Below are 14,985 nucleotides of genomic sequence, written 5' to 3'. Positions count from 1 at the left end.
TAGTCCCTCAGTTTCTTGCCCCCATTCTGAACTTTGTACCATCCTTACCTACTTCCCCCTTGTATATTTTTCTGATGGTACTCGAAATGCCCCTCTCTGACTCGCCTGGGACCTTGCTTAAGTACCTTCTCTGTGCCCTGTGTCCTGAGTGGCAGTACTGCCCAGTGGATAAGAGCTCTATCTTTGGAGTTAAACTGCCTGAGTTTTAATTCCAGCACGAGTCCTTACTATCTGTGAGACCCGAGGCAAGCTATTGGGGCTATAGTTAGCCCCTATTTTGTAACAGATTTTTTCCTCATTCTCTCAGTATATCTGTCTACTTCCCCTCTCTCTCTCATTCACAAATACTCATTTATTGTTATGTGTCAGACTCTGAAATTCATTCATTGTTATATACTATGCACTGAATTTTGTAGGACCTTCTTCTTTCCCCTTCCATGTTGGCGTTCCATTCTAGGCCCCTTTTCTCCTTCTGCCTACTCCTATGGATGATCATAGCCACAACCAGGCCTTCTTCCCCTACTACCTGCAACCTTCCATTGCCTATACTTTACATCCATTCCTATAAAAGCTGTGTGAGTATCTTCACCCGGCAGGTCAGTCTCACAAACATCTCAGACTCAAGTACTCAAAACAGAACTGTTTTCTCAAACCTGCTCTATTACCTACATTAGGGAGTGGTCCCATTATTTGAAACTAGTCTTCTTAGCCAGAAACTTGAGTCAATCAAAATTCCTCTGTTGTCCACAAGATACAGAAAGTTCTCTTAAAACCTCTTGAATCTATCCTCTCTATTCCCACTGATTTTGCCTCATCAGTGTATCTTGGATCTGTTCTATGCTTACCATTCCATTTCCACTGGGTCCTGATAACTTCTTGTCTGTACTAAATAACAAGTTTCCTAAATGGTCTCTTAGTTTCTCTCTCTCCAGTTTATGCTCCACATTGCTGCTAACAGTCTTTCTAAAGTGGACATCTGATTACTCCTCTATCTATTTTTAAATTGTTATCTAAAAGTTTTTATCATATGTTTAAACTTACTGAAATTTTAAAATAAAAAATTAAAATGTATCTAATAGAATATAAAAACTAGTGATTTGATGATCACATCAATCATTTTTTAAAAATATGAACAAACTCTTTAACTGCCATATTTTGCATGTACAGTTGAACCTTGAGCAACATGGGGGTTAGAGTCATCAATGCCACGCAGTCAAAATTCCACCATAACTTTTGACTTCTCCACAGCTTTACTAATAGCCTCCTGTTAACTGGAAGGAAGCCTTACCAATAACATAGTTAATGCACGCTTTCTATGTTATGCATATTATATACAGTATTTTTACGATTAAACTAGAGAAAAGTTATTATTAAAATCATTAGGAAGAGAAAATTCATTTACAGTACTGTATTTGTCAAAAAAAATCCACATGTCAAGGGACTCGCACAGTTCAAACCTGTGTTCAAGGTCAGCTATAGTTGCTTTTTCTCTTGATTTTATTTCCACTGTCTTTCACAGGATTTATCCTAATGTAATTTGATTGTAGGCTTGAAAAGTTATTTTTACTGACCACACTGTCAAAATTTTCTGTAATCATAAGGCTCTAAGTGTCAAGAGTTTCTTCTGAATTGTTACAGTTATTAGTATGCAAGTTATCAAAACAATATGGACTATTAATTTTGATAAGTAATTATGAAGCAAAAAGTAAAATTTCATTGGAAGTATATCTTAAAGAGATGGATTGGGCTATTTATGATGCCTTTATTAAAGGAATTATCCTATTGTCTCTTAGTTGGAGTCCCATAAGTTTTTATACTTTGGATCAACACAAGTTTTAAGATTGGGACATGGAAATGCCTTTCTTTTGAAAAGTAGAAGAAAGACAATGATGAAGGGAGAGGAGGGAAAAGAGCCACAACCTTCTCAGACATTATAGAAATGCACATATATCAAATGATTCACTGAAAACTCTCATATCTTAGATACTCCTTGAAAAATTGGCGTGTAATTCTAGGGGCTTAAATTGTACATCGAGGAAAGAACAGGCTTTTCCAAGTGAGTGTTATGGGGGAAAGAATTATACATTCGTATTGGAAACTGCAAAGCACAATAAGGATCCAACAGTTGGTTAAGAGAGCCGTCTACAACTGTTTGTTATAGGGAGTGCAGAAATGTAAGGGTGGATAGGGACAAGTTACCAAGCCCTGTAAGGCCTTTTGTGCATATTAGTCCATAAGCAGTGAGGTAGAGTTTGAAGGAGTCCCTGTGTAATTGCAGAGAATTGCATCTCCAGAGCTTATCCTGTTCAGTTCTGCCTAAATTGTTCAAGACTTGGTCCTTTAGACTCTTTGTGTTGCAATCATTAGATTATTATATTTTTTAATCCCAAACCACAAGTATACATTTACATGACTTTAGAATACAGGTTTTTGTTTTAAAATTCATCCTGTAGATGTATATTTTACAACATAACTGTTGTATTCTTCCTTTAATGGTCTTTTAATGGCTTATTTACCCTGATACCTGACCTTGAGGTAATATCCCCAGGAATAATGACTAAATCTGGATTGTATTCTTTGCTTCTTTTGTACCGATTCTTTCCGGTTATCTCTAGGAACACCAAAGCTAGATGTGTCTGCGGTATGTCAGACTAAGAGGTCTTCTCCAAACAGTATTTTTGATGAAAGTGGAAATTAAAAGTACCTTAAAATGTAAGAGGGTTTATTAATTATTTAGACAGCTCTCAATAGAATGTAACTTCATTGTCCTCTGGTGCTTAATAAACATTTAGTTCTCAGTTTAAAATATTTAAATATTTTAAATATTTTAAATGTATTGACCCCTATGTCTAAATGATAAAACAAATCTTTGACGATTGCTTACTATTTATTTAGGACCATAGTGCACATTAGATCTCTGACCCAAGTCAAATAAATTCTCCCTGTACCCTGAATTTCTTCCTCTCTCTTGTATATTCAGTGAAAACTTACTCATCTCTCAACTTCGATTTCTAAAGACTCTAAAGACTTCCCTGACCCTACCACTACCCAGGGTTTAACCGATTGTACTCTAGGGGTAGGTACGTAATGCCTCACATGAAAACTGCTCTAATGTACTTTAAGATACTGTGACTTGTTGCTGTTAACATTTTAGAATCCTAGAATTTCAGCACTGGTAAGGAAAGAGGAAATGGAATTAGAATTTACTTGTGAATATGTTAGTGGCTAGGTGGGCACATTTACCTACATTATTTCCTTTAACTCTTTGACCATTGGATTATGTACGATATTTCTAGTAATTTAAGAGTTTGCGGTGATGTTGATTTAGAAACTCTGGAAACAATTTTTAATTGAAGAGAAGGGCAGTTTTAATGGTTGCGGTAATCTTTGTGGTTGTGTTTTGTGGTTGTCACCAAAGGGTGGAGGAGAGGTAAGATCTTTTTTAATGTGCAGAGGCCACTTGCTTTTTAAAATCTCCACTGTACAAAGGAGAGTCTCCATTTAAAATGGATTAAGACTCCATTTAAGCCTAAAGCTGTACCTCACCAGAAGTTGAGTGCGCTCTTTCATTTCTACCTTTCTACCTCAGATTCCCTTAGGGAAATATCAGAAACTGTATTCTAGAGGATCCTGGATAGCGAGTGGATCTATATAAAGTATGTAAAGCTTTTAAAAACAGATACGTACCTCTGTGCTTGTTTAAAGTACTGATATGTGATGATATATTGGAATTCTATAAGGAATTGTGTCTTACTTTAGGATGGTCTTCACAGTACCCTCTACAGTCCCTTCTAACTGGTTATCAGTGCAACTGTAATGATGAGCACACTTCTTATGGAGAAACAGGAGTCCCAGTTCCTCCTTTTGGATGTACCTTCTGTTCTGGTAAGAGAATTACTATCTAATCTAGGCTTGCTCAGAAATAATCTGTTTCACACTTAGAGAAGAAATAATACTGGCTGTCCCCCTTTCAAGAAAAAGTAAGTTAGATAGATGGTAGAGTTTTTCTATGTTTTTTTTTTAATGTTTATTTTTTATTTTTGAGACAGAAACAGAGCATGAGCAGGGGAGGGGCAGAGAAAGAGGGAGACACAGAATCCGAAGCAGGCTCCAGGCTCTGAGCTGTCAGCACAAAGCTTGACATGGGGCTCGAACTCACCAACCGTGAGATCATGACCTGAGCTGAAGTCGGTCACTTAACGACTGAGCCACCCAAGTGCCCCTAGAATTTTTCTAATAACTGTTCTATGATTTATGAAATAGGCTTTTCTTAATCTCTATGCATAATTATAGATTTCCTCTAAAGCATAGACTATTATAGCATTGTTGGTTTTGTTGTTTTTTAATTGATACTGGGAAAGGATTGCAAAGGTTCAGCCATCATGAAAAATTGTTTTGCCCAGTAGGTACACCTTTTGGTCTGATGGAATCTCTCTCTTTCTATAATGCATTGGGGAACATATGAACAGAAACAGAAGTACTTGTCCCCACGGTTAATGGTTTAAGAGAGGAAAAGTAAAAGTGTATGAAAAGGAAATTTAACTAGTAGACTCAACTTGCTGGTGGCTTGTATCATATGCTTTTCTTCGCCATTGGTCAGTACCTTTCTTACTTTGTTTAAGTACTACCCTTCTCTAAATAAGATTATCTGAAGATAATTTTGGTGGTTTTGAGTCATTCACTGAATTAGATATTATGGCAAATTTTAAGCAGTCTTTAATTCAAATGTCTCTACCATATCAAATGCTATTTGGGTAGAATCCTCTTCCCTCTTTTCAAACAGATTCTTTGTGTTTAACTAGTAGCATTCAGTTAATCTATACTGTATTGTTTTTAGAGCTTTATACTCAGCTTTAAAATTTTTGTGTTACTTTTTATATATTTTATTTTTTATTTCTTATTTAGCTCCCAATATGGAGCATATACTAGCAGTTGCCAATGAAGAAGGCTTCGTTAGGTTATATAACACAGAATCACAAGCCAATCGAAAGAAGTGTGTCAAAGGTAAGTCTAGGTCTAAACTTGTTGTTTTTTGTTTTTTGTTTTTTAATTTTTTTTTTTCAACGTTTATTTATTTTTGGGACAGAGAGAGACAGAGCATGAACGAGGGAGGGGCAGAGAGAGAGAGAGAGACACAGAATCGGAAACAGGCTCCAGGCTCCGAGCCATCAGCCCAGAGCCCGACGCGGGGCTCGAACTCACGGACCGCGAGATTGTGACCTGGCTGAAGTCGGACGCTCAACCGATTGCGCCACCCAGGCGCCCCTAAACTTGTTGTTTTAACATTATTCTGAATTCATAAAGCCTCGTGTAAATTGTTATTTGGATATATTACCAATTATATTCACTTCTTTTTTTTTTTTTTTTTAATTTTTTTTTTAATGTTTATTTCTGAGACAGAGATAAAGCATGAGTGGGGGAGGGGCAGAGAGAGAGGGAGACACAGAATCCGAAGCAGGCTCCAGGCTCTAAGCTGTCAGCACAGAGCCCGACGCGGGGCTCAAACCCACAAACCGTGAGATCATGACCTGCGCTCAAGTCGGTCACTCAACCGACTGAGCCACCCAGGTGCCCCTATTCACTTCTGATTAAGTCTGTTCAGGGACCAGGCCGAAAGTAAATGGTGGACTGCCTTTCTGTCAATATTATTAACTATGGCAATACCTTTACTAAAAGTTAAAACACACACACACACACACACACACACACATTTTAGGATTAAAAACAGTTCTTCTTTTAAGAAGTTAAATCTTTTACACTTAACGTGGTTGGAGGAAACATCACTTTCAAGTATTTATGTTGCCCAAGCATTTCCCAAGGAAAAGTTCTGCTGACCTTAAGAAGCTAATAGTTTGGAACTAGTTAAGTCAAGTGTGGAGATAAATAAAACAGGCTATAAATGATGTAGATGTACAAGAAAAATGCCACAGGTGTCAAAAGGAAAGCTTTCGTGTAGTAAAGATGGCAAGGAAAATTTTTCATGAAGTGTAGGATAGTTGAGTTGGACTATGGTATTTAAACCAATGGAGGTGGAATAGGACACGCCAGGTGGAGGCAAAAGCATCAGCAGAGCCCTAGAGATAAGAAAGCATAGGCTACAATTAGGGAATAGGGAGTGATCCAGTTTGGTTGGAATAAGATATATGGAGAACAGTGAGAGATAAACCTTGCAACAGAGATAAAGACCGAAGTATGCAGAACCTTGAATGCAAACTAGTTTAGATTGCATTCAGAGAGCATGATGAAGATTTTTGAACTGGAAATGTTTCAGAAACATTCCATTTTAGAGAGTATATTACTAGTCACCTCATGGAAAGGAATTTGATATCAAATGGTAGTTCTCTATAGTAGTAAAGGGAATGTATAATGTCTGTGTGTACACAAGTTCTCTTTGGCCCATGGACTGTGGGGTGCTGATGACTGATCTTTTCACAACAGCTTTCAAGAAATTCAGACGGCTATTGATATGGCTACCCCGAACATAGTCTAGACATTTCACATTCACCATTTTCTTTGTTTAGAATGGATGGCTCACTGGAATGCTGTCTTTGATCTGGCCTGGGTTCCTGGTGAACTTAAGCTTGTAAGTGACTTTCATTTTATTGGAATTTGGGTAAACACTGGTAAAGCGTTTCTTTATTAAATTATGATACCTTATTTTTGAAAGGTTACAGCAGCAGGTGATCAAACAGCCAAATTTTGGGATGTAAAAGCTGGTGAGCTGATTGGAACATGCAAAGGTCATCAGTGCAGCCTCAAATCAGTTGCCTTTTCTAAGTTTGAGAAAGGTAGGTTTGTACCTTTCCTCTTTCATGTCCTTAACCTTTATAGTGAGTTAATAAGAAGCTCTGATTGTTTCCTCCCTTTCCCCTGTCAGAGTTGCTACTTTACCTACATAGATGATTGAGAGTCTCATGACTGAAACCCATGAAATAAAGTTGGCTTTTAGTCCCATTCTTATGGACATTATCTCCAGCTTGTCCCTGTTAAGAATCTTCAGATAATTTTTTTCTATAATCTTGCAGATAAGGTAAATACTTATAAACAGCCACAATACCTCTGTACAACTTTGAGTGTCCTTTAAAATCAAAACCTGTACTGGACACTGGTTGACTCTATTTATAAATTAGATATTTTACTTGTAAAATTTTAATTAAATGGGGTGTGAGGATAGAGTGGGAAACTTGATAAAATGGGCATGATTCTCTACCTAAAAATTTACTATTTAATTACTTTAAATGGCCCAATTCTCTAATATGTTTTTAACCATTATTTACTTGCAATTGATTTTTCTATATTTATTTTGCTATTATAATAGAGAAAGAAGATATAAAGAGTGATATAATACAGAACAGTGCTGTAGTAGCTAGGGAAAAAGGATTGTCTGAATGAGCTCTTCATTTCTGTTCACTTGTTTTCTCCTTCCTCTATTAGTTTCTCACTGAATTTTTTTTCTTTTTTTTTTTAACAAAAAGACCAACATTGATCTCAAAGAAGTGGCTGAACTAATCTGATTTTTACCTCAGTGTAAAGACAAGCATTGCAGTCCCCTTTATCATTAAGAGATATTCTATTTTTAGGGGCGCCTGGGTGGCGCAGTCGGTTAAGCGTCCGACTTCAGCCGGGTCACGATCTCGCGGTCCGTGAGTTCGAGCCCCGCGTCAGGCTCTGGGCTGATGGCTCGGAGCCTGGAGCCCGTTTCCGATTCTGTGTCTCCCTCTCTCTCTGCCCCTCCCCCGTTCATACTCTGTCTCTCTCTGTCCCAAAAATAAATAAACGTTGAAAAAAAAAAATTTAAAAAAAAAAAAAAAAGAGATATTCTATTTTTAAAAGGAACATTTTCATTTATTCACATGAGCACTCAGGAAAATCAAACTGAGTTGTTGAGCTGATTTGTACTCAAAAAAATGTCAATTTTAATTGACTGTGGTTGCTTTTGAGAGCGGAACCTTGAAGAAAAATAAATGGCATAGTTTTTACCTCTAAGTTTTCATTCATACATCTATTGTATAAAGTTAGGTGTTTGTGTTCTGATTTACTACTGTGTCAGAGTTTACTGTGAGTTTATAAAAATAAGATGAAAATTTACCTTGCAAAGTAAATTTATTTAAAGAGTAATAGGGAAGGGAAACACTGTATCTTTTGGTCCCTTCGCTTAATTTCTTTAAAACTCTATACAGTAAGTCTATGCCAATGTGGTCTAGTAGAAAAAAGCACTGTGTTAGAAATTGAGGCTGGTGGCTTTTATCATGGCTCCCAGTAGTCTGTAGGTGCTCTAGCATGAATTATCTGGTTGGACACTGCCCCCAAGGCCACATAGTTTGGTGGGTAAACACAGATTAGATTTTAGATCCTTCAGCCAAATGCCTTTGTACAGGGCACACTTTTACAACCATACGTAGAACCCCTGTTTTAATGTGGTTTCTGCCTCTAAACTCTTGGGCAAAGTCATTTTTATTTCCCTGGACTTTTCATTTGTTGATATTTTTGTTTTAACAGGCAATTAACCCAGTAGTAGTTAGATGGCAGGCTGTTAGACATACAGAAGGGTCAGACCCCTTTTCAGTTCTTTAACGTAAGCCTTAATTACCAACTGCCTTTGGTTTTCCCTTGCATATATGGTTCAGGGGTCAACCAGAGACTTGTGCTAAATTTAATTTTTTTAATGTTTATTTATTTTTAGAGACAGTATGAGCAGAGGAGAGGCACAGAGAGAGGGAGACACAGAATCTGAAGCAGGCTCCAGGCTCTGAGCTGTCAGCACAGAGCCCGACATGGGGCTCGAACTCACAAGCTGTGAGATCATGACCTGAACCGAAGTCGGAGGCTTAACCGACTGAGCCACCCAGGTGCCCTGTGCTTTAAATTTAAACACAGAATTAGAGTTACCCTTTCTCTGGCTCTCTCTGGAGTTCCCCTCTCACTCTGGCAGCTCTTGTTGCCTCAGTCTCCTTTTCCTAGTTCCTGTGGCTTGAAAGATGGCAGATATTTTGTTGGCATCTTAGCTGCCTGGTACTGCTCGTGCAGCTGTGGTTACCTTCAAGGCAAAACTACAAAGAAACAGTAATTTAGCCCAGGCCAGTCATTTGCTTCAGGTGTAAACTCCCCTCCAAAAATTGCATGTTTTTGTTCAGTTTCTAAACAGCCCTCAGGTAGTTGGTTTTTATATTTTGTCCAAAATTTATAGCTAATGCAGGTGAAGATTGGTTCGGTAAGGGCTCACTCTTTCACACAGGAAACAGTCTTTTTGGTTTAGTTTTTAAAGAGTAAAACATTACAGATAAATTGAAGTTCCGCTATGTTCCCTTCTCTAATCCCATTGCCCTTTTTTCTAACCTAGAGGCAACCTCTTGTACCATTTTGTGTAGATCTGGTCCATATTATAATACTGAGACAGTATAGCTTGGAGATTTGGAGAGGGGGCTCTCGATTTATTCTGCTAAGAATATCTTTATAAGTTACTTATCTTCTCTATGCCTTAGTTTTCTTATCAATAAAATGGGGATAGTAATAACCCCCTAAGAGGGTTGATAACAAGGATTGAGATAATTTATATAAAGCACATGGGTTAGTGTGTAGCACTTAGTAAGCTCTCAGTATATTTTGGTTACTGTTTGTTTATCATTATTCTTTCCATAAGCATACCATATATAGTGTTTTGTGTGGTTTTAAGAATATTTACACAGAGGGATTGTTCTGTAAAGTGTTTTTTTCAGCATAAACCTTTTGAGTTCTTTGTAATCTTTTCCCTTCACGGCTTTGTTTTCTCTTATTGTTAAGCCATGTATTTTTTTCGATTTTAATCTCCTCTGCCAATTACAGTGCGTAGCATATAATACATGCTCTAGGAAACTTAAATTGAAATGCATGCATTATTGACTGGTTTTGTTAACTTCTTATAAACTATTTCCCCATAGCCGTCTTCTGTACAGGTGGAAGAGATGGCAACATTATGGTCTGGGACACCAGGTGCAACAAAAAAGGTAGCCTAGTTCCATTTTAGTTTTGATAAATGTAGGATCACCCCATACTTACGTTGATTGAGTTAGTGATTTCATATAGTTACCACCAGGGGGCACATGTTCACAATCCCCCATTTCTGCTCACTGTACAAATTGTCATTGTGTTGCAAGTATTACCGTCCATATTTACTTCTGTTGTCTTCTGAACTGCAATAATTTACCTAAACTATTGATGGAGTTATTAATACATGGGCTCACTGGGAGATGATCTTTTAGTTTAAAAATTATTTGGCTTTAAAGAATTGGATTAAACATAATTATGCTCACACTGCCCCCATGATACCATTAAGCAGAATGCAATGATCGTATCTCTGCTTGCTTTTTTAAAAATAACTTATTTATTTTTAATAGACTATTTTTCAGAGGGCTTTTAGATACACAGCAAAATGGAGCAGAAAATCCAGAATTTTCTCTGTACTGGTCTACTCCCTATCCTTACAGCCTTTCCCACTGTCAGCATCCTACAGCTGAGCTGTGGACATTTGTCAAAATTGATACACCTGCACTGATACATCATTAGTACCCATTGTCCCTCTGTACTTTACATTAGGGTTCACTCTCGGTATTGTACATTCTGTTGGCTTTGACAAACATATGGTGACATGTATCTATAATTATGGTATCATGCAGACTAGTTTCACAACGCTAAAATTCCCCTGTGCTCTGCCTATTCATCCTGACCCTTGGCAACCACTGATCTTTTACTGGCTCCATAGTTTTGCTTCTTTCAGTATGTCATATAATTGGAATCTTACATATGTAGCCTTTTGAGATTTGCTTCTCTCACTTAATATGTATTTAAGGTTCCTCCATGTCTATTCGTGGCTTGGTAGCTCATTTCTTTTTACCACTGAATAATATGCCATTGTCTGGATATACCACAGTTTACTTATACATTCATCTCCTGAAAGACATCTTGATTGCTTCTAAGTTTTGGCATAAGCTGCTCTAAATATCCATACGTTTATTTCTTTTTGATATATTATAATCTCACTGAAAGAAATGTAATGCAGTAGCTCCCGGCTTCTTCTTTCACTTTCAGGAATACAATTTTGGGAACTTATACATAAATGTTATATTCAGCATGGGAATAAAGTTCTGAAACCTAAATCAGTTTGTTCGGAATATCTTTCAGATGGATTTTATAGGCAAGTGAATCAAATCAGTGGAGCTCACAATACCTTAGACAAGCAAACCCCTTCAAAACCTAAGAAGAAACAGAATTCAAAAGGACTTGCTCCTTCTGTGGTAAGGTTTTATAGCTGTGTACATGTGTGCATCTTAACAGGATAGAATCTCATTTTACAGAACTTGGGCATAAAATAGGAGCTATAGGTTAAATGAATGAGAATCTTCATTTCCTCTTGGTATCAGTGGTTTATTGCTTAATACTCAATACCTACAGTACTACAGTAGTAGTTCTCAAACTGTAGGGTGCAACACAGTCACCTGGAAGTATAGTAAAAAGTCATCTTCCTGAGTCTCATCCCTAGAGACCTCCATACATACACGTATCTAGAGTATAATGTAATTCATTAGAAAAGGGGGGATGGTTTGAAGAAGCATATTAAGTACCTTGATAGAGTTTTCTTTAGGAGGAGGGAACCCCTGTTGTTTTCATAACTACAGGAAATATGTAGGTTTTTAATATTTTTTTAAACATTTGGCAAAATATTAAATATATTGAGACATTTAGGTAGAATACAGTATCTCTCTGAAAATTTGTAGTAAAAGCTTAAACAATGCCCATAATATACCTTTTCTCTTTCAAAAAAAAAAAAAATCACCATTTTTTTGGTGGGTCTTATTGTGTTTATTTTGCTAATATTCCTGGTCTGTAGGATTCAAATTAATATGTTAGAGAAATGTGTTTACTAATTAAAATTGTAAACCATGAATAGGACACAGGCATGAGAAGAAACTGACAGGGTTAACGTGATTTTTGGAGGCCAGATGAAGTTAAAATTAATATCATTTTAGACAATCAGATTCTGAGCCAAGGAAATTTGTTAATGACAATTAGGAGGTAAAACTCTACTGAGCTCCTTTTAATTTTTCAGAGCATGTAGTCATTTTTTATCCATAATTCTTTAGACACTCCTATATGATAGTTTAGGTAGACGGTGACATTTTACAGATGAAACAGGCACAGGGAAGTTAAATGAGTTTTCTAAGAATACACAGCTTATTAGTAGGGCTGATTTTAAGTAGAACCAGTTTGTTTCTTGAGTACAAGGCAAAGTCAACACCACGTACTATAACTTAATGATGTTTAGGTCATTTTCACACAAAATTACTTCTTGGTCAGGATAAATATCTGATTTAGGATTATTGGAAAGGGAAAATTTAGTCTAACTCAGAGTTTGGGTGAGGGGGAAGCCATCATTTTAGCATCTTGGTTTCTTTGTGGTGAAGATTATGATACCCAAAATAGGACTTTCTGCCATTCTTTTTCTGCCTCTGGTGCTGTTAGGATTTCCAGCAGAGTGTTACTGTGGTCCTCTTTCAAGATGAGAATACATTAGTCTCGGCGGGAGCTGTGGATGGGTAAGAGCCTTGCTTCTTTTGATGAGATCTCTTTCATAAACATAGGGAAGTCACCTAGTCCCGTTAAAATTGAATGTGTGTGCTTTTAACTTTCGACGTAGTGAATATCCAGCTGAGAACTACAGATGACACTGAAAAATACCTAGTTAGGACTTTTGCTCAAAAAATTAAATGAGGTAATGTATCACTCTGAGCACATTACCTAGCACACGGGAGCATTGTGTTGGCTGCTATTGCTGTTGTAGAGAAGCTGGATGGGTAGCTCACTTGTCCATGCGGTAGAATTTAAGCAGTGGGTCTTATTTTGAGGAGTAAGATTTCTGTTATTTTGGATTTTATCTTCTCAGGTTTAGTAATAACCCTAAAAGAAGAAATCTGATTCTGGGTATATAATGGGCATTTCAAGGAGTAATAAGGCCTAATGACTTTCACATACCTACCATCCGTGATTGGTCTGAATGTTTGGTTTTCAAATAAGTTTGTGGTACTTCTTGATTGGTTGCTTTGTTAGAATAAAAATTCTTTGAATGTTTTTTTAAGCACCCTTCTTTGCCCTCTTATTTGCTCATTGTATCTCTGAAGGCATCCCTACCTTCGAAACTAATATAGGATGATGGCTTAATGAACTAGGATTTCTGTTGTCTCTTCTGGACACCAAAACTTGTCTGTGGACCAAATTCTCAGGCACAAATGAAGGATTATCTGAAGGTTATTAGTAATGCTTCTGAATGGCTGTGAAAGCTTGCTCTGTTTGTTTCCAAGGATACTGCCCTTTTATACCAAACTTGGGTTTTTTTCAGGTTGCCTATAAACTAGATGTTGAGGATTAAGACAATTATACCAATAAGTGAAATGAAGAAATACTTCATTTCACGGGAAAATTTATTTAGATTACTTAAGGATTTATATAGAGAGATAACCATAGGGACAGGGCTTATTCCTTATGATGTTAGAGGTTACATGCAGAGTGTTAATGGCTTAGGAAGCATTTATTTTGTTTTGTTTCTGAAAACAATGAAACAATGACCATCGGAACCCAACCTTCATCTTCCTTTTCCGCTCCCTTAAAGTAAACTCAAGGTAACCCATCACTGGGTCAGATCACATCTGTTTCCGTTCTGCTTAAGCTGTTAGCCTGACATTGGAAATAACGGTATGAGATAGTTCAATCTGTTTCCCAGTGAGATATCCTCATTATACCTGATTGATGAGCCAGAGGAGTCAGATTAAAAGTCATTTCACATTCAATGTAGTTGAAACTGGTTGGAGTTGGGTGGCTACAAAATAACTTTCTTTCCCTTGGTTTTTAGGGTAATCAAAATATGGGATTTACGGAAGAATTATACTGCTTATCGACAGGAACCCATAGCATCCAAGTCTTTTCTGTACCCAGGTAGCAGCACTCGAAAACTAGGTAAGCCTTTTTATAGCCTGTAGGACTTTTTTTAGATGTGCGAGTTTTTGTTAAAATTTTAAAAATAAATACCAAGCTGGTTTTCAGCAACACAGACTTAAAGCTAACATGTCATTGTATCTTTTTGAAATTAGATGAACACTCTGAAGAATATTTTTGGTTTATATATATTTGGGGGAAGACAAATTCTGATAATCTTGTGGAATGTTCTTTTTGCCTCCACATTTTCACTTCTGTTCTACTCACTGTCATCAGGACATGCTAACTAAAGTTTCCTTTTTCTAGGATACTCAAGTCTGATTTTGGATTCCACGGGCTCTACTTTATTTGCTAACTGCACAGATGACAACATCTACATGTTCAATATGACTGGATTAAAGACTTCTCCAGGTAAGATCTTAGCAACTTCAAATCTCCTACCCAAAAACTACTATGGAAGTGTTTGTTAATGATAATTTAATATTGGCCTTTTTTCTAAACCAAATTTGTGAAGACGTATTAGGACTTTGAGGTCTTTGATTAGTTCTAGTGATGATTTGATAGATACATTTCCCTATGGTAATTGCACAAGTAAACAGAATCCTGCTATGGTGATTTAATTTTATGTTAACGGTGAGTCTTTCCTGAAATTATGTCCCTTTGACTGTATTTAGATTTATCTCAATTTTTGTGATACAGAAAGCTGTTCTGCTTAGCTTTTGTCTTGTTTGGGGGTTGTTTGTTAAAATTAGGGGGCTGAAGTTTTTAAGCCCCTAAATAGTTTTTATCTACTCAGCCTCCTTAAATATCTCTAGTTTTCCCCAACTTCGCCTTTTTTTTTTTCTTCAAGAAAATTAAAATTGGAATTTGGTGTTCAAAGTTGATACATGACATTTTTTAAAAAGAAGTGAAAATTTCTTAGACATCATCGAAAAGGGTTATTTGGGTTACATAATTTTAAGAATATTATCAATTACTTAGGCAAGCTACATATTCATAACCTGGTTCTTGCTCAGGTCAGAA

The 14,985-nt window shown here is 36.8% G+C and overlaps 1 protein-coding gene across 1 annotated transcript in view; it reads left to right on the top strand.

Annotated features, from left to right (window-relative positions):
- The window catches only part of DTL (denticleless E3 ubiquitin protein ligase homolog), a 41,097-nt gene that overhangs the window by 1,206 nt on the left and 24,906 nt on the right, over positions 1-14,985 (top strand). The window contains exons 2-10 of the mRNA XM_030303089.2: positions 3,760-3,885; positions 4,906-5,004; positions 6,522-6,583; positions 6,668-6,788; positions 9,918-9,983; positions 11,158-11,270; positions 12,496-12,569; positions 13,880-13,983; positions 14,269-14,373. Of these exons, the coding sequence (XP_030158949.1) occupies positions 3,760-3,885; positions 4,906-5,004; positions 6,522-6,583; positions 6,668-6,788; positions 9,918-9,983; positions 11,158-11,270; positions 12,496-12,569; positions 13,880-13,983; positions 14,269-14,373 (870 nt within the window). The remainder of the gene's footprint in view (positions 1-3,759; positions 3,886-4,905; positions 5,005-6,521; positions 6,584-6,667; positions 6,789-9,917; positions 9,984-11,157; positions 11,271-12,495; positions 12,570-13,879; positions 13,984-14,268; positions 14,374-14,985) is intronic.

This window comes from Lynx canadensis, chromosome F1 (assembly GCF_007474595.2).
Source record: "Lynx canadensis isolate LIC74 chromosome F1, mLynCan4.pri.v2, whole genome shotgun sequence".
Lineage (NCBI taxonomy): Eukaryota > Metazoa > Chordata > Mammalia > Carnivora > Felidae > Lynx > Lynx canadensis.
This window is presented reverse-complemented; position numbering and strand designations above follow the sequence as displayed.